The sequence below is a fragment of the Hyperolius riggenbachi genome, chromosome 6, assembly GCF_040937935.1.
Source record: "Hyperolius riggenbachi isolate aHypRig1 chromosome 6, aHypRig1.pri, whole genome shotgun sequence".
NCBI classification, from domain to species: domain Eukaryota; kingdom Metazoa; phylum Chordata; class Amphibia; order Anura; family Hyperoliidae; genus Hyperolius; species Hyperolius riggenbachi.
In genome coordinates, this window is record NC_090651.1 from 167,153,426 (window position 1) to 167,172,012 (window position 18,587).

Here is an 18,587-nt window from a genome sequence, read left to right on the forward strand (position 1 = left end):
GCTCTGAAGCGAGATTTATTCTCGCTTCAGTCTCTTTAAGGACAGCTGCAGTGTCAGAGGGTAAACCTCAGTAATCAGAGTAAGTAAACATTTTAAAGCCTATAACGTAAAAAGCATCCCTGGGGGATACTTACCTCAGCTGGGGGAAGCCTCTGGATCCTATCGAGTCTTCCCCCCATTCTCCTCTGTCCCACGATGGTTTCACTGGGCTGCTCTGAACAGCAACTATGTAAATATTTACCTCTTTGCCTACAGTGCAGGTGCAGGGATCATGCAGAAATGGCTGATCAGGTATGCTCTAATGCACCGACTGGGATCGGTTACTGCACCTGCACTCGAGCCGGGAAAGGTAATTTATTGTAGGCGCGCCTGCCCCACAGCCTGACAAATTGTCAGCTGTGGCTTCGGTGGGCCCCAGCGAGACCACTGTGGGGTGGAGGACGGGGGAAGCCTTGATAGGATTCAGAAGCTTCCCCCTCCCTAGGTAAGTACCCCCAGGGGCATTTTTTTTTTATTTGGCACGGTCTCTTTTTAAGGAATACTACTATTCAGTGCACATATAGAGGTGTTCATTACCAGCATAGCACTAATGCAAAACAAATTAGATGAATGGAGGGTCCCTAGTGGGCCCCTCTAGTCCAGGAGCTTTGTTGCGGTCTCAATCTCTGCATCTCCTATTGCTACACCACTGCTTCTAAACCTATTAGCATGGCCAAAATCCTCATAGGAAAGCTAGGAGTGTAAGTAGTGCACCTCAGTATCAAGAGCTACATGTATCCTGCATTCCCACCTTTCGGAGGTACTCTCCAGATATATAGGCATGCATTTACTGAAGAGGCTTAGTTATTCGGCACCGACTGGGATCGGCTGATACCAAAAGCGTGCCTTTGGGTTGCTAACAATGTTAAAAGGCCTACTTAATGCAGTACTACACCCGACTCTATATACATACCATGAACTCTGTATTAAATGTTAACAGTAACGGAAAGTTTAATAACCTTGGGGGAGCTGTGGATCCCAGTCTTGAACCAGTTGGGTACCAGCAGTCTCTGACCCTTAAAGAGAACCAGAGACCACGAGAAAAAGATACTATACGTACCTGGGGCTTCCTCTAGCCCCATAAGCCTGGATCGCTCCCATGCCGCCGTCCTCCACTGCCTCTATCCGCCAGTACCGGGTCCCGTCATTTCGGCCAGTCGACGCAAGCGCAGTGGGTCTTGTCATTTCGGCCAGTCGACGCAAGCGCAGGCGCATCCGTACAGAGCCGGAGAGAGCCCCTGGGCATGCGGAAGACTGGCCTCGTCCGGCTGAAGTGACGGGACCCGGTACCGGCGATAGGCAGCGTTGGAGCGATCCAGGCTTATGGGGCTGGAGGAAGTCCCAGGTATGTATAACATAATTTTTCATTTTTTAGAAACCGTTCGTCTCTGGATCCCTTTAAAGAACAAGCGACACCCATGCTAACCTAGAAATAAAAAAAACACGAAGTAGATATACTACTTCTATATACATAACAGATGTATTGTGCTATCAACATAATGATTCCTGTGAATTTTACAAAGGAAAAGCAGAAAATCCTATTCTAGGCAGTGGCCATCTTGCCAAGCTAATGCTGACATCATATCCTCCCGACTCTTGTTTTCCCCCCCTCTTTTTTTTTTTATTTACACATCCAATCACTGAGTTATCTCAGCCCTGCTTGTAAACACAAATGATCAGCTAGACAGGGAAATAAATGGAAGAGGAATATATTATAGATAAAAAACTCCCAGCATTCAACTTTTTGCCACTAGGGCCAGTGCTCCTAACGTATGTGATAACTCCAAACTATAAAAGCAGAAAGTTTTGTAAGTTTTTTTTCAATGCATGATTAGCATCTTTTATCACTTAATACACTCAGACCAGTTACTGTTGAAATTTGACTTTTATGGTGACTATACCGCTTTAAGGATCAGACTGCTGGTACAAAAAAAAACACGGGGCCTACAGACAAATTGCTGCACGGATCCTCCGCTCTCGCCGTTCATGTTGCTCACCCATCACTACAGGCCACTTGCTCTTCAGTTGCTGTGACGGCAGAGCTCTGTGAGCGTGGTAATTGAAATCTAAGCAGTCATAAACGTGGTTTCAAATACTGAGGCCCATAAGCAGTTAAAAGGGCACTATGGCAAAAAATCTGAAACTTTAAAATATGTGCAAATATAGACAATTTTTTTTTTTTTGAGTAAAATGAGCCATAAATTACTTTTCTCCTATGTTGTTGTCACTTATAGTAGAAATCTGACAGAAGCGATGGGATTTGGACTAGTCCATCTCTTCATGGGGGATTCTCAGGGATTTATTTTATTTTCAAAAGGACTTGGTGACTGGCAGTTGCTCTGTTCAACTGCCAAAAAACTGTAGCGAGCAGGAATAAAAGCCTTGCTGAGAATCCCCTATGAAGAGATGGACTAGTCCAAAACCTGTCTCTTCTGTCAGATTTCTACCTACTGTAAGTGACTGCAACATAGGAGAAACTTAATTTATGGCTTATTTTACTCTGGAAAAAAAAAGTCCTTATTTGTCTGTTTGCACATTGTGACGAACAGCCCCGCAATCTCGTCTAACTTATTCCAGTACCATCAGGGAGTAATCGCCTCTGATGGCTTGTAGGACTGGGAGCAAGTTCACGTTAAAATAGCGGTTACTGGGTCGTCAGGTAATAATGCGACAACGCGCGCCAATCTTGTCTAATCTGACACCGTTACCATTCGGGGAATGGACACATCCGATGGTTTGTAATATGGTGAACAGAGTGACGCCAAAGATTGGTCGCACCGCTGCCGGCAGTGTGACGTATGCGCAGTCACCCACCAATTCTTGTTCCCTTTGCTGCAGTTTACCATAAAGCCTCAGACCCTGAGGGAATCCTGAAGGCGGTCCGAACTGCAGGCAAAGTAACCTTTTGGATTGGTTGGTGAGTCCACACACCGTCCAATTTCGATTGTATATACAATCGATACAATCTGTGCTCATATAGAGGCCAGGTCGCTGCCACCAATCTGCAATAAAAGCGTGCAAATGCGCTAATTCTAACTCTAGCTAAATCCTGTAGGAAAAAGGGTTAATTAGACAACCTTTCTAGAGATAGCGAAACTAACAATATTTAATATCAAAACAGTTATGGTAACATGTCTCTCTGAAGATGTGAATTCTTTTGGCGGAGATTTGTTTCAGAACAGCACTTAGACGAACAATTTTTAAATAGTTTATTTAAAGAAATAATGCAGAACAAAATATAGCAATAGAAACAAATGGATACAGAAATAAGGGTTCAATATGAAAATAATAGCTGATTACAGTCTGAGCAGTTTGTCAAGTTACCGTGTCCTTTGCGGTAAGTCCCACAGAGCTATATAGTCCAATTCTGGAAAGTTCTGTGGAATAGGTGTTAATCCTTTTATCATCCAGCCCAAATCCGTGATGGTACAGGATGGCTGGGCAAAAGACGTTATCCAGGCTGAGAGTCAGTCGGTTTTAACTCTTTGCCAGAGGGAGTGGCTGGTGGTTTCCACACTTAACAATCTGACCTCAGGCTGCTGAAGTCCGCCCCTATTGTCTGAGGGACAGAATTGGCAGTTTCTCCATGTATGCCATAACTCAGCGGATATCTGACATATCATATAAAACCCAACATTTTACATTCCGTCAGCATGCGCTGAACCAATCGATATCAAACTCGCTTGAAGTGCCACCTTCCTTGCCTATGTAATCAATACCTCCGGCTGTGAGATGACTAGATCGATTAACGTCTCAGGTGGGCTGCGCTGGTCGCCTGGCGCACTGTGAGTTGTGGACCGCTGGGCCCAAACGGTTACGCAATATCCATCGAATTATGGACTAATATGAAGTGAGATATCAAAAGCTCATTAAGCCAGGGACATGTCTCTGGGTATTCTCAGGACAGGCCAGAATGTCACCTAATGATTTTACGATGCATTCCTGTATCCTGCTTCTTATCAGCAGTCCCTTGTAGTAGATCTGTGAGCTATGTGAATGGCTCTGGTTTTAGGGTTTTATTGGGGATCTTCAGGAAGTGTAAACAAGCACTTACATTCCCCATTGCAGGGCTAGTGAGCTGGAAGAACACTTATTTTCTAAAAGCAGGCTAATGCATTTAAAGGGGCTCTCCAGCTCATAGTTTGAGCACCTTTACATGCGCTTGCCGCAATGGCGTTCGCGGAATCGTGACACACATATTTTACATTCTATACTTTTTTGCCATAGTGCCCCTTTAAGCACAACAGAGCACACAAACTGCCTAAGAAGTTAACCATCCACTGTGAGTACTGTTGACAATTTGTGTTGGTTAGTGGATTTCCGGTTAACTTTTTTTTTTTTCCCCCTTCGAATATAGAGCCAAACTTCATTTAATATATTTAGAGAACATTTGAAGCAGTTTAGCTGTAAATTAAGGAGCTCAGTCTACAGTTACTATTCAATCACCTTCACCAGTTTGGTCAAATGCCAAGCACCAATTCTTGCTCAGTTAATGTTAATTTTGTTGTAACACTGAAACTCAAGATTCTGTTTTGTAGGAACTGGAAGAACAATTAGAGGAAGAAGAAGCAGCCAGGCAGAAGCTGCAACTGGAAAAAGTTACTGTAGAAGCAAAACTTAAGAAGATGGAAGAGGAGGTACTAGTTCTGGAGGACCAGGCCGGTAAACTGAGCAAGGTAAGAATCTTTACTTTACACATGCTGCATCTGTGTGATATAAAAGCAAACTATGGAGTCAGTAACATGGCTACATAAGAGTACATTTATATTTTACATAAATTCCTTGCATCTTACAGGAGAAAAAACTGTTAGAGGATCGTGTTGCAGAATTTTCCACCAACCTAGCAGAGGAAGAAGAAAAATCGAAGAGCCTTGCTAAACTGAAAAACAAACATGAAACCATGATCTCTGACTTGGAAGGTAAAACAAGTTCAAGGTGTTGCCCATAAGTGATTAAAATACTGACCTCTTACATATTTGATCTTTGGCAAGCAATCCAACTTTACCTATGCTTCTGTTAAATTTACATAAGTTTACATCCTTACAACCTTTCTAATCTTTGTTGGTGCACCCAACTTTCCACATGGGTTGTACCCTTCCTACAGCAACTTGGATGCTTAAAGAGGAACTGAACTCAGAATTTCAAAACAGGGCATACTAAACCATGTAAAAAACTGTAGGCAAAAACAGTGCAATAAATGTACAAAAATATGTAAAAAAAAAACTCTATAATTACAAATAATCGATAAACCCCACCCCCCCTGTGACATAGCTGTCGGCAATGCCCGGCAAGCTCTCGCAAAGGACACTGGGAGACCTCCTTCTGCTGTCTGATGCAAAATCCGCCTACCACTGTGCGTCATTAGCAGGCGCCTCCAGTGCCGAGAAACTTGACAGCCTCAGCACACACAGCTGAGGAAAGTGAGAAGCCAGCAGAACAATGGAGAGAAGAGAACGAGGAGGGACATCAGACACTGGAGGAAGCGAGAGCTGGAGGGAGGAACAGACAGCTGGGGAGGAGAGATGAGTCAGCAGCAGTGAGGGGCCAGCGATGTTATCACTTCTGCTAGAAAGATACAATGTTGGAACAGCAGCCCAGAGAGGCATGTACCCCCCTCGCAGCCTCACAGCAAGAAGCCATTCAGGACGCAGCACAGGCAGCTATAGTCAGTGAGCTCACAGCACCACGCTCTGCTGTGTGACTGGATGTGCTGCCCATCCCCCTTGGCAGAGCGCAGCGTCTCTGACACACAGCCTATTACTTTCCCCAGCCAACATTCTCCACAGCCCACCAAGCAGCAGACAGCAGGAGAGGAGGAACTGCTGAAACATCTGCTGAATGAGAAGATCAGCACCTCTGAACTAATCTCCATGGCCATCACACCCCCACTGCTCCTCAGTGCTCTTGTTGTCACTGCATGCTTGAGTCTCATCTGTGTCCTGAAAGTCACAACAACTGTCTGCTCTACTGATCAGCATATATGCTAATCGCTACAGGATATGCTGATCATAGTAACTGATTAGTAGTGCAAGGGCAGTCAGTTGTTGTGGAGTCTGGCATATGGATGAGATGAATAACTGTATGCTTTGCAATGACAAGACATAGACATAATACATAGACCTATAACTATGGTAGGGATTAAATTGTGAGCCCCTCTGAGGGACAGTTACGTGATAAGACAATACTCTGTGCAGCGCTGCGGAAGATGTCGACGCTATATAAATACTAAATAATAGTCTAATGTTCTACCATATTATGTATTTATATAGCACTGACCTCTTCTGCAGCACATTACAGAGTACATAGTCATGTCACTGACTGTCCTCAGAGCAGATCACAATCTAATCCTGTCATAGTCAGTCTAATGTCCTACCATATTCTCATTATGTATTTATACAGCACTAACATTTTCTGCAGCACATTACAGCTGGGAACTCAGGTGCACAGAGATCTCACCACCAGGCCCCTGAGAGATAGAAGAATCCAGCAGGGGAGGAGCCTCTGGTAATGGCTGCAGCAGGTGTGCAGAGCTGGGAACTCAGGTGCACAGAGATCTCACCACCAGAGCCCCTGAGAGATAGAAGAATCCAGCAGGGGGAGGGGAGCCTCTGGTAATGGCTGCAGCAGGTGTGCAGAGCTGGGAACTCAGGTGCACAGATCTCACCACCAGGCCCCTGAGAGATAGAAGAATCCAGCAGGGGGAGGGGAGCCTCTGGTAATGGCTGCAGCAGGTGTGCAGAGCTGGGAACTCAGGTGCACAGATCTCACCACCAGGCCCCTGAGAGATAGAAGAATCCAGCAGGGGGGGGGGGAGCCTCTGGTAATAACTGCAGCAGGTGTGCAGAGCTGGGAACTCAGGTGCACAGAGATCTCACCACCAGAGCCCCTGAGAGATAGAAGAATCCAGCAGGGGGAGGGGAGCCTCTGGTAATGGCTGCAGCAGGTGTGCAGAGCTGGGAACTCAGGTGCACAGAGATCTCACCACCAGAGCCCCTTAGAGAAAGAAGAATGCAGTAGGGGGAGGGGAACCTCTGGTAATGGCTGCAGCAGGTGTGCAGAGCTGGGAACTCAGGTGCACAGAGATCTCACCACCAGATCCCTGAGAGTTAGAAGAATCCAGCGGTGGGGGGGGGGGGGGTTCGGGGGAGCATCTGGTAATGGGTGCAGAGCTGGAAACTCAGGTGCACAGAGATCTCACCACCAGAGCCCCTGAGAGGATAATTCAGCAGGAGAGGAGGCTTTGGTAATGGGTGCAGCAGGTGTGCAGAGCTGGGAACTCAGGTGCACAGAGATCTCACCACTAGATACCCTGAGAGAAAGAAGAATGCAGTAGGGGGAGGGGAGCCTCTGGTAATGGGTGCAGCGGGTGTGCAGAGCTGGGAACTCGGGTGCACAGAGATCTAACCACCAAATCCCCTGAGAGATAGAAGAATCCAACAGGGGCAGGAGCCTCTGGTAATGGGTGCAGCAGGTGTGCAGAACTCAGGTGCACAGAGATCTCACCACCAGATCCCCTGATAAAATAATCCAGGAGGAAGAGGGGGGTTGCCTCTGGTAATGGGTGCAGAAGGTGGCCAGAGTTGGGATGATCCTCATACACACTAAGAGAGGTTTGGCGCTTCATAGTGTAAAAAAGACTGAACAGGTATTTCCAAAAATATAAATATATATGCTTCACTGTTAATGCGTCACTCTTCATAAAACTGACCAAATGTCCACAAAAGTCACGCATATGCTTCACTGATATTACTTCACTCTTGCTGATTTCAGGAAAAATGTTTTTTGCCAAAAAGCAATCCTTTCAGATACAGTCACGCCCTAACTTTTATCAGTTCACGTACACACAGAGGTTTGGCGCTTCACAAAACTGAACCAATTTTTTCCAGAAAAAAACATGAATACATATATATGCTTCACTGTTAATGCTTCACTCTATATAAAACTAAACGAATGTCCACTAAAAACATTTAACAGTCCTTTTTACACTGAAGTGCAAAACCTCTGTTAGTATGTATGTGAACTGATAACGAGAGGGGGCGATTGTATAAGGGTTGCTTTTTGGCAAAACACATTTTTTTCCTGAAATTAGCAAGAGTGAAGCAAATGCGTGTCTGTCAAAAAATTTTAGTGGACATTTGGTCAGTTTTATAAAGAGTGAAACATTAACAGTGAAGCATATATATATTTATGATTTTTTTTTTGGGAAAAACCTGTTCAGTCTTTTTTACACTATGAAGCGCCAAACCTCTTAGTTTGTATGTGGATTGATATAACGAGAGGGGGCGATCGTGTATCTAAAAGGGTTGTTTTTTGGCAAAAAATCATTTTTCCGGAAATTAGCAAGAGTGAAGTAATATCAGTGAAGCATATGCGTGCCTGTCATTTTTTTAAGTGGACATTTGGTCAGTTTTATAAAGAGTGAAGCATTAACAGTGAAGGAGATCAGGGGACGGGGACTTGCAGGGGGTGGTGACATAAGAAGAGATTCCCTCTGTTAAGCTACCTACAGGGGAGGACAAGGGCGGCTGGATGATGTAAGAGGGGATTCCCCCTGCGTAACACCTACAAGGAGGAGAAGGCGGGGCTGGGGTGTTTGACATAAGAGCGGATTCTCTCTGCAGTGTTACCCCCCCCCCCCCCCCACCTCTGCCGGCCAGGATACGAAAGGGGAGAGTTGAATGACTACAAGACATGATATGGGATCTGGCACAAAACAAATGGGGAGAGCTGCAGGATGACAGCACAAGATCTCACACTGCAGGAGGCATAGTTAGAGAAAAAATAATACTTTATCAAGGCGTGTGCCAGTGCAGGGCAGCAGCAGAAGCCACAGCTGTCAGTTTCCTGTAACAGGGCGACTGATGACCTCATGACACTGGGCTGTAAATCTCATTCTGTGGGCGTGAATGGGCATGTCTAACTCCAACTGTAACACCGCCCACAGAATCAGACTCTGCACCTCCCATGGAGTGAGAGCTGCAAAATGGAGGGATAGAGCTGCAAGATGGAGCCTGCCATTCTCTTTTATTCATAGTTGTATTGCACAAATATATCTACTTTTACATTGCCCTTCACAAGTGTTTTGTGTCTAATCCTTCATTTCAAAGGGATAAGGAGGCTCAATTTAGTGACTTTTTTTTTAGTTCAGTTCCTCTTTAAAGAGGAATTAAACTAGTACCTTAGACAAACCTTTCCGATACACGGGATATCAACCTGAATATCTACATAATATATTAGTGCCCGTCTCACCTTTGAGTAGATTAATCATAAATAGAATAAGCAACGGAGCTCAGAGCAAATATAGGTACAAATTTATTAAAGCGTATAACAAATGAAAACCATCACAACAGGTAAAACCTTCGCCCCCCCCCCCCCCCTAAAATCAGAGCAATTAGAACTGGGCTAAATATGTGTCCCTAATAGGAGTGCACATCCTATAACAGCAGGGATTCTTGCATGCATGAAATATTCTCTTCAGGCCCAACTTATGCTGTATTGGTGATCACCACCACATTGCTTGGTGCGTGTAATTCTCCGGATTCCCCCCCGTGTGCCTTATAAGCACGCATCTGTGTGTTAGCACTTACGCAGCCATTACTGACACTTACACGTGTCAAACCTCCCCAGCGTCAGCCGGCTTCCCATATGCAATTTGGATAATTCGGTGGTCCACTCATGTGGGCAGCCAATGGAAGTCCGGCTGCCGTGCTATTCCTCAGTTCCCAACTGGGACTAGTGGTGCGGCGGCTCTCTCCTCCAATAGACCGCAGTGTGCGGCGATATGTAACTTGGGACGACCCGACCATGGAACGTTGCGCCGCTGGGAGGAAGGTTGTGGAGGCACGGAGGGAAACCACGCCTACCAGCCGCGGCGGCATCACCTGCACGTGACTCGTTTCATCCAATCAGGATTTCATCAGACGTGAGAAGTCAGGATGAGGTGGCGTTGCTTTTATGTCCATCCTGGACCTCCAAAGCTTGCAATAAAATTTAAAAAGAGTTGTCCATTATGCATATGAACACTGCATATGAGGTGGGCAGTTAGAAACGAAATGGACTAAGATAATAAGCATATTGAATCATAAGAACACCTTGATATTTAGATCTTTATTTAACCCATGTGGCATCAGACTACCAAATTTATATATCAGCTCTGATTCTTTGAGTTCCCGATCAAAGTCGCCCTGTCTGGGGCTGATCAATTTGTATATTCCCATAACTTTTAGATCTTTTGGATCAGCATCGTGTTCCATTTTAAAATGCATAACCATTGGATTTAATCTTCTCCACATTGGGGTTCCTGATGTTTGCCACATGCTCCCTTATGCGGACATTGAGGGCTCCGTATTTCTTTCCTGTGTATATACGATCACATGGACAGCGGATTTGGTAGACAATCCTTTCGGTATTGCAATAAATTTTATCATTAACCTAAAATGATTCTGATCGATTCCAATAATATATATTGCCTTTCTGGATGTATCTGCAAATGTCACATCCAGCACATGTATAAATTCCTTTTTTCTTTTTCTGTACATCATTCCTACGCCTGTTACAGCCAAACTCGCTGCTGACCAGGATGTCATTCAGATTAGTGCTCCTTCTAGCTGCTATATGGGGATCGCCACCCACAGCCTTCGCTATTATGGGGTCCCTTCCCAATAAGTGCCAATGCCTATTGCGTATATCTCGATCTCTTTAAAATGTGCCCCATAGGTCATGACTGGCCTAGACACCCCTGCGTCAGTTTTGGGCTCAGTCTGAACAGGCGCTGTCATCTGTGAATTAAGTTTTGGGCCAAGAAGGGTCCTTCTTTCCCTTGCAAGTACTTTGTGATAAGCAGTTCTCACAATCTTGTGGGGTACCCTCGTGCCTTTAGTCTGGCCATTAAATCACTTGCCTCTTTTTTTAAAAATATCTGCACAGTTGCGTCGCAGCCGCAAAAATTGGCCAGTGGGGACCGCCCACTTCTGTGCAGGCAAGTGTGCACTACATGCTGACAAGAGGATATTCCCTGAGGTCTCCTTTCTATATGTCCTAGTTGTTAAGGAGGTGCCCATTTTGCCTATCTGTAGATCCAAAAACGAAATTTCCTGTAAGCTATATGTAAATGTCAAAAAAAGAAGGCTGTGGGTGGCTATCCACATATAGCAGCTAGAAGGAGCACTAATCTGAATGACGCTTACCTGAAGAAAATGTATGCGTGCTCTAACACCAAGTTTTAACCCTAGCAAGTCTGGCTCTGCAAATATGGCTCAATTGGCTATTCATGAGGCAATACTCATGCAAATATGCATTTGCTTTCGCACGCCAAACTATGCAGGGTCAAAAACGAATACCGCAAAGCGGTCGCCCTGTGGGAATTAGTTCATGCCACATTAGCACTATTCAGGAGCGCCACGGGGAGGCTTCCCAATGCCCCTATACAACCGGAGGACTGCGGGGTCCCAGGCACTCTCACCGCCTGGGAACCACAGCAGCACCCCAGAGGGGGAGGCTGGGTGGCGCAGGCGACCCCCCCCTCCTCCAAACGTGGCCAGCGCCGAGGGGAGCCGTCCGCTCCAACCTCCCAATATTAAAAACAGACACTTACCATAACGTCCATTGCGTTCTGCTACATGCGCATTAACTTGGGGGCACCACATGAGAAAGGAGTGAAGCATGGGTCACCCCAAGCTTTAGAGCTCAGGGCTGGCTCACACACAACACTCCAGGGGGGGGGGGGGGGGGGAGGACAGGTGCAAGCAACTCACTCCAGGGCTCACACCACCAGAGCAAACCATCTTCCACCTGCCTCCAAAGGATACAACTACAAAGAATGCTTACCTGAAGAAAATGTATGCGTGCTCTAACACCAAGTTTTAACCCTAGCAAGTCTGGCTCTGCAAATATGGCTCAATTGGCTATTCATGAGGCAATACTCATGCAAATATGCATTTGCTTTCGCACGCCAAACTATGCAGGGTCAAAAACGAATACCGCAAAGCGGTCGCCCTGTGGGAATTAGTTCATGCCACATTAGCACTATTCAGGAGCGCCACGGGGAGGCTTCCCAATGCCCCTATACAACCGGAGGACTGCGGGGTCCCAGGCACTCTCACCGCCTGGGAACCACAGCAGCACCCCAGAGGGGGAGGCTGGGTGGCGCAGGCGACCCCCCCCTCCTCCAAACGTGGCCAGCGCCGAGGGGAGCCGTCCGCTCCAACCTCCCAATATTAAAAACAGACACTTACCATAACGTCCATTGCGTTCTGCTACATGCGCATTAACTTGGGGGCACCACATGAGAAAGGAGTGAAGCATGGGTCACCCCAAGCTTTAGAGCTCAGGGCTGGCTCACACACAACACTCCAGGGGGGGGGGGGGGGGGGAGGACAGGTGCAAGCAACTCACTCCAGGGCTCACACCACCAGAGCAAACCATCTTCCACCTGCCTCCAAAGGATACAACTACAAAGAATGCTTACCTGAGGAAAATTTATGCGTTCTCTAACACCAAGTTTTAACCCTAGCAAGTCTGGCTCTGCAAATCTGGCTCAATTGGCTATTCATGAGGCAATGCTCATGCAAATATGCATTTGCTTTCGCACGCCAAACTATGCAGGGTCAAAAAACGAATACCGCAAAGCGGTCGCCCTGCGGGAATTAGTTCATGCCACATTAGCACTATCCAGGAGCGCCACGCGGAGGCTTCCCAATGCCCCCATACAACCGGGGAACTGCGGGGTCCCAAGCACTCTCACCGCCTGGGAACCACAGCAGCACCCCAGAGGGGGAGGGGGGGCACTTATTGGGAAGGGACCCCATAATAGCGAAGGCTGTGGGTGGCGATCCCCATATAGCAGCTAGAAGGAGCACTAATCTGAATGACATCCTGGTCAGCAGCGAGTTTGGCTGGAACAGGTGTAGGAATTGTATACAGAAAAAGAAAAAAGGAATGTATACATGTACTGGATGTGACATTTGCAGATACATTCAGAAAGGCAATATATATTATAATTGGAATCGATCAGAATTGTTCTATGTTAATGATAAAATTGATTGTAATACCGAAAGGATTGTCTACCAAATCCGCTGTCCATGTGATCGTATATACACAGGAAAGACCTACAGAGCCCTCAATGTCCGCATAAGGGAGCATGTGGCAAACATAAGGAACCCCAATGTGGAGAAGAAAAGATTAAATCCAATGGTTATGCATTTTAAAATGGAACACTATGCTGATCCAAAAGGTCTAAAAGTTATGGGAATATACAAATTGAACATCAGCCCCAGACGGGGCGACTTTGATTGGGAACTCAGAAAGAATCAGAGCTGATATATAAATGTGGTAGTCTGATGCCACATGGGTTAAATAAAGATCTAAATATCAAGGTGTTCTTATGATTCAATATGCTTTTTATCTTAGTCCATTTCGTTTCTAACTGCCCACCTCATATGCAGTGTTCATATGCATAATGGACAACTGTCTTTTTAAATTTTATTGCAAGCTTTAGAGGTCCAGGACATAAAAGCAACGCCACCTCATCCTGACTTCTCACGTCTGATGAAATTCTAATTGGATGAAACCAGTCACGTGCAGGTGATGCAGCCACGGCTGGTAGGCGTGGTTTCCCTCCGTGCCTCCGCAACCTTCCTCCCACCGTCGCAACATTCCATGGTCGGGTCGTCCCAAGTTGCATATCGCCGCACACTGCGGTCTATTGGAGGAGAGAGCCGCCGCACCACTAGTCCCAGTTGGGAATTGAGGAATCGCACTGCAGCCGGACTCCATAGGCTGCCCACGTGAGTGGACCACCGAATTATCCAAATTACATATGGTAAGTGGGCTGACGGTGGGGAGGTTTGACACGTGTAAGTGTCAGTAAGGCCTGGAACCCACTGAAAACCGCAAACGCAAAACGCAACCGCTAGCGTTTTGTCTGAGCGGTTTGCAAGCGGATTCATGCGCGTTTTTGGTCGTGTTTTGCAACATTGTATTTTTTTCCCCAGCGGGTGCCTAGCGTTTTGCGTTTTGCGTTTTTATCCTGATTGGTCCTGTGAATTATTTTTCATTTTGTTACAGTGTGCTTAACCGCAAAACGCTAGCAAAACCGCTCAGTTTAGGTTTTGCTGAGCGTTTCTGCTAGCGTTTCAATACTTTACATTGAAGCGCTAACGCTCCCAAAATGCTGCAGGTCCTGCGTTTGCGTTTCTGGGAAACGCAAACGCTCCTGTGGAAGTTGCCCCATCCATTAACATTAGCCCAGCGTTTTGGCAAACTGCTAGCGTATCGCAGTGCTGCCAAAACGCTGCCAAAAGCGCTCCTGTGGGTTCCAGCCCTAATGGCTGCGTAAGTGCTAACACACAGATGCGTGCTTATAAGGCACACGGGGGAAATCCGGAGAATTACACGCACCAAGCAATGTGGTGGTGATCACCAATACAGCATAAGTTGGGCCTGAAGAGAATATTTCATGCATGCAAGAATCCCTGCTGTTATAGGATGTGCACTCCTATTAGGGACACATGTATTTAGCCCAGTTCTAATTGCTCTGATTTTAGGGGGGGAAGGTTTTACCTGTTGTGATGGTAGTTTTTCATTTGTTATACGCTTTAATAAATTTGTACCTATATTTGCTCTGAGCTCCCTTGCATATTCTATTTATGATTAAACTAGTACCTTATTACCCATACAGTTATCATTTTTCTTTTGTGCGCAAGTATTGTCTGTTAACAAATTACAAGTTCCCAAAGTACAGGTTATCTGCACTGGAAGCTGCTATTGTAATTGCATAGCTGCTGTATTTGCAGTATATATTACAATGTATCCAGTGAGGAGGTCTTCTCCTGTGTACACTTGTGGCTTGTATGCAGCTGAGGCACTGCTAGAAATGTTTATATTATCTTGTTTGTTTTATCAACCACTATTGTAATCCCTTCCTCAAGTTCAGCAGCGGTGCTAAGCTTCCCACTGAAGAAAGCATTGTTTAAAGGGGCACTATGGCAAAAAATAGTAAATAAGTGTTTTTTTTTCCAGAGTAAAATGAGCCTTAAATTCCTTTTCTCCTATCTTGCTGCCACTTACAGTAGGTAGTAATCTGACAGAAGCGACAGGTTTTAGACTAGTCCATCTCTTCATAGGGGATTCTCAGGGATTTATTTATTTTCAAAAGCACTTATTGAATGGCAGTTGCTCTGCCCAACTGACATAAAAACTGTGTAGCGAGCAGAGAAGTTGGCCAGCATCACTGTTTAAATCCTTTTTAGGGACGATCTTATAAAGCATAAAAGCCTTGCTGAGAATCCCCTATGAAGAGATGGACTATTCCAAAACCTGTCACTTCTGTCAGATTTCTACTACCTACTGTAAGTGACAGCAACATAGGAGAAAAGTAATGCATGGCTCATTTTACTCTGGAAAAAAACTTGTGTTTTTTTACATATTTAACCACTTAAGCTCTCAGTCGTTTTCACTTTATGCATCCGAGCAATGTTCACTTCCCATTCATTAGCCTATAACTTTATCACTACTTATCACAATGAACTGATCTATATCTTGTTTTTTCCGCCACCAATTAGGCTTTCTTTGGGGGGGGGTACATTTTGCTAAGGGCTACCTTACTGTAAATGCATTTTAACAGTAAGAATAAGAAAAAAATGAGAATTCATTTCAGTTTTTGGCCATTATAGTTTTAAAATAATACATGCCTCCATAATTAAAACCCACGTATTGTAATTGCCCATTTGTCACGGTTATTTCACCGTTTAAATGATGTCCCTATCACAATGTATCGCGACAATATTTGGAAATAAAATAATTTTTTCCGTTTTGCATTCATCACGATTTACAAGCTTATAAAAAAAAGAGAAATATTTTATCTTCACATAGATATTTAAAAAGTTTAGACTCTTAGGTAAATATTTTTTTTTTATAGTAATGTTTTTTTTGTTTGTTTTTTTATTAAACATTTTATGTGGGCATTTTTGGGAGGGTGGGATATAAAAGTGTTTTATTTGGGGAAATATTTGTGTATTGTAATGTTAACTTTTACTTGTAGTTTTACTTTTTGGCCACAAGATGGCAATCTCAATTTTGTTTACATGACGTTACTCTAAGCGTACAATGTACGGTGATCGGGCTCCATAGCCCGATACATTGATTCTGTGGCTACCGAATCCGCGGCCGAGAGTGCGCGTGCGCGATCGGCCGCGGGAGCGCGCCTGTCCTCCACGTTTTTATACGTCGAGGACAAAGTGGTTAAAATGTTTCACCATAGTGCCCCTTTAATGGTTTGAATGCTGTTCTGCTACCAGTGTCTTGTCTGGTAGTACCTTTTTTTTTTTTTTTTTTCTGGTAAAGAAACTTTTAGAGCAGGGGAGAAATGCGGAGATTTTTTTTCAGAATGCAGATTCAAATTTGAGCAGTTCAGTGCACCTGCTGCCAATTTGGATTGGTCCACTTTCATTCTGCAGACAAACTGTAACAATTTGCAGAGAGTCAGATAGGGTTCATGAATCATTATTAGTAAATTTCCTCCTGGGGATCGGCCTACACTGTGACTTTTAATTTGAAAAATTATCATATATGCCCATAGCTTTGTGTAATATTTCTTGCAATATTCTTTTTATTGGAGATGTATTAATAATTTAAACTGCTGTACTCATGGCTGTGTACCACATTTTAAATTTGTGTTTTTAATAGGTAAGCTTTCCTTATGATGTTCAGACTGTTCATTAGGATGTTTAATACACTATGGGTCTGTATACAGCAGGATTGTGTGGTGGCATGACTACTTGCAAAAAGGCATGTACCACCAAGCTAGCTGTCTTGGCATACAAATTTGCTTTGAAGGGCTGAAGCTGTTTGGCACTTTTCCAAAACAGTTTAGTTGTAGACAGTTCCTGATGTGGGTTACTTTAAAATGTTGTTTTCTGTTAATTTAGAAAAAGGAATATATCAAATGCCATGATTAAATGTCTCTGCAGAGCGCCTCCGTAGAGAAGAAAAGCAGCGTCAGGAACTAGAGAAGACCCGTCGTAAGTTAGAGGGAGACTCTACAGATTTACATGATCAAATTGCAGAACTCCAAGCACAAATTGCTGAACTAAAGATACAACTTGCTAAAAAGGAGGAAGAGTTGCAGGCTGCTCTGGCAAGGTTTGTTAACCCTTCCCTTGAAATTCAAGAAATCTGTAGCAAAGATTTGTTGAGATGTTAACCATTAGATAATAGACGAAGGAAACAGCCTGTAGCATGGATCGGGGGGGGGGGGGGGGGAGGCGGCTAGAGCTTCGCACTTGCGTCTGTGCGGACTGCGCAGCCGCTGCCAGTTTAGGTGGCCATTTTGCTAGAGGCAGGAGAGCCCAACCTGGGCTGTGGGGTCGGAACCGGCCGGGGGGGGGGGGGGGGGGGGGGGGAACGATGTAACTGCGGGGGCCTGGCGAAACTGCATGGAGGGCGTGAATGGCGTCCTCCATGCATTCAAATTTCAGGCAGGTACTTAACTTTTTTTTTTTTTTTTTTTGGGCTTGTAAGTCCTTTAAGATATTTAAAGACTAAGAGATTTATACAGTGTTAACTTATCAGTTAAATATTTTTTCTATTTGCTAGAGTGGAGGAAGAGGCTGCACAGAAGAATATGGCTTTAAAGAAAATTCGAGAGTTGGAGTCTCAGATCGGTGAACTGCAGGAAGATCTTGAATCTGAGAGGGCTGCTCGCAACAAAGCTGAGAAGCAGAAACGGGATCTAGGAGAGGAACTTGAGGCACTAAAGACTGAGCTTGAGGATACTTTGGATACTACTGCAGCGCAAACAGAAATTCGGTATTAACACTATAGGATTTATTTTTTTCCTTTTGATTGAAAATAAGCAAGTCTAAAGGTGGCCACTAACGGTACAATTTTTAGTGAAAATCGTTTGTGATCAGATATTCTGATCGGATTGGTTGTAAATAATCTCCATTGGTGGACACAATCGATTATGAACGAGTGAAAAAATTGTCGTCCGATTGAATTTTCGTTGAATCAAAATTTGGATTTTCTTGTTGGTCATGATAAGAAGCAATGATTGGTTAGTTGATGGTGTAGTGAACGATTTTTCGTCCGATCAGAATTTCTGATCACTCGAACGATTTTTCACTAGAATTTGGACCGTTAGTGGCCACCTTAAAGTTGCTGCCCAGATGCTATACAGAAATATCCTTGTTTGGCAATACAGGTCCTTCTCAAAAAAATTAGCATATTGTGATAAAGTTCATAATTTTCTGTAATGTACTGATAAACATTAGACTTTCATATATTTTAGATTCATTACACACAACTGAAGTAGTTCAAGCCTTTTATTGTTTTAATATTGATGATTTTGGCATACAGCTCATGAAAACCCAAAATTCCTATCTCAAAAAATAAGCATCTTCATCCGACCAATACAAAAAAGTCAACCTTCAAATAATTGTTCAGTTACACACTCAATACTTGGTCGGGAATCCTTTTGCAGAAATGACTGCTTCAATTCGGCGTGGCATGCTGGCAAATAGCCTGTGGCACTACTCAGGTGTTATAGAGGC

General features: G+C 44.6%; 1 protein-coding gene across 2 annotated transcripts in view; it reads left to right on the top strand.

Moving 5' to 3' along the window:
* The window catches only part of MYH9 (myosin heavy chain 9), a 191,028-nt gene that overhangs the window by 100,583 nt on the left and 71,858 nt on the right, over positions 1-18,587 (top strand). For both annotated transcript variants that reach the window (XM_068240187.1, XM_068240186.1), the window contains exons 23-26: positions 4,578-4,715; positions 4,835-4,958; positions 17,007-17,178; positions 17,632-17,844. In XM_068240187.1, coding sequence (XP_068096288.1) covers positions 4,578-4,715; positions 4,835-4,958; positions 17,007-17,178; positions 17,632-17,844 — 647 coding nt within the window. The remainder of the gene's footprint in view (positions 1-4,577; positions 4,716-4,834; positions 4,959-17,006; positions 17,179-17,631; positions 17,845-18,587) is intronic.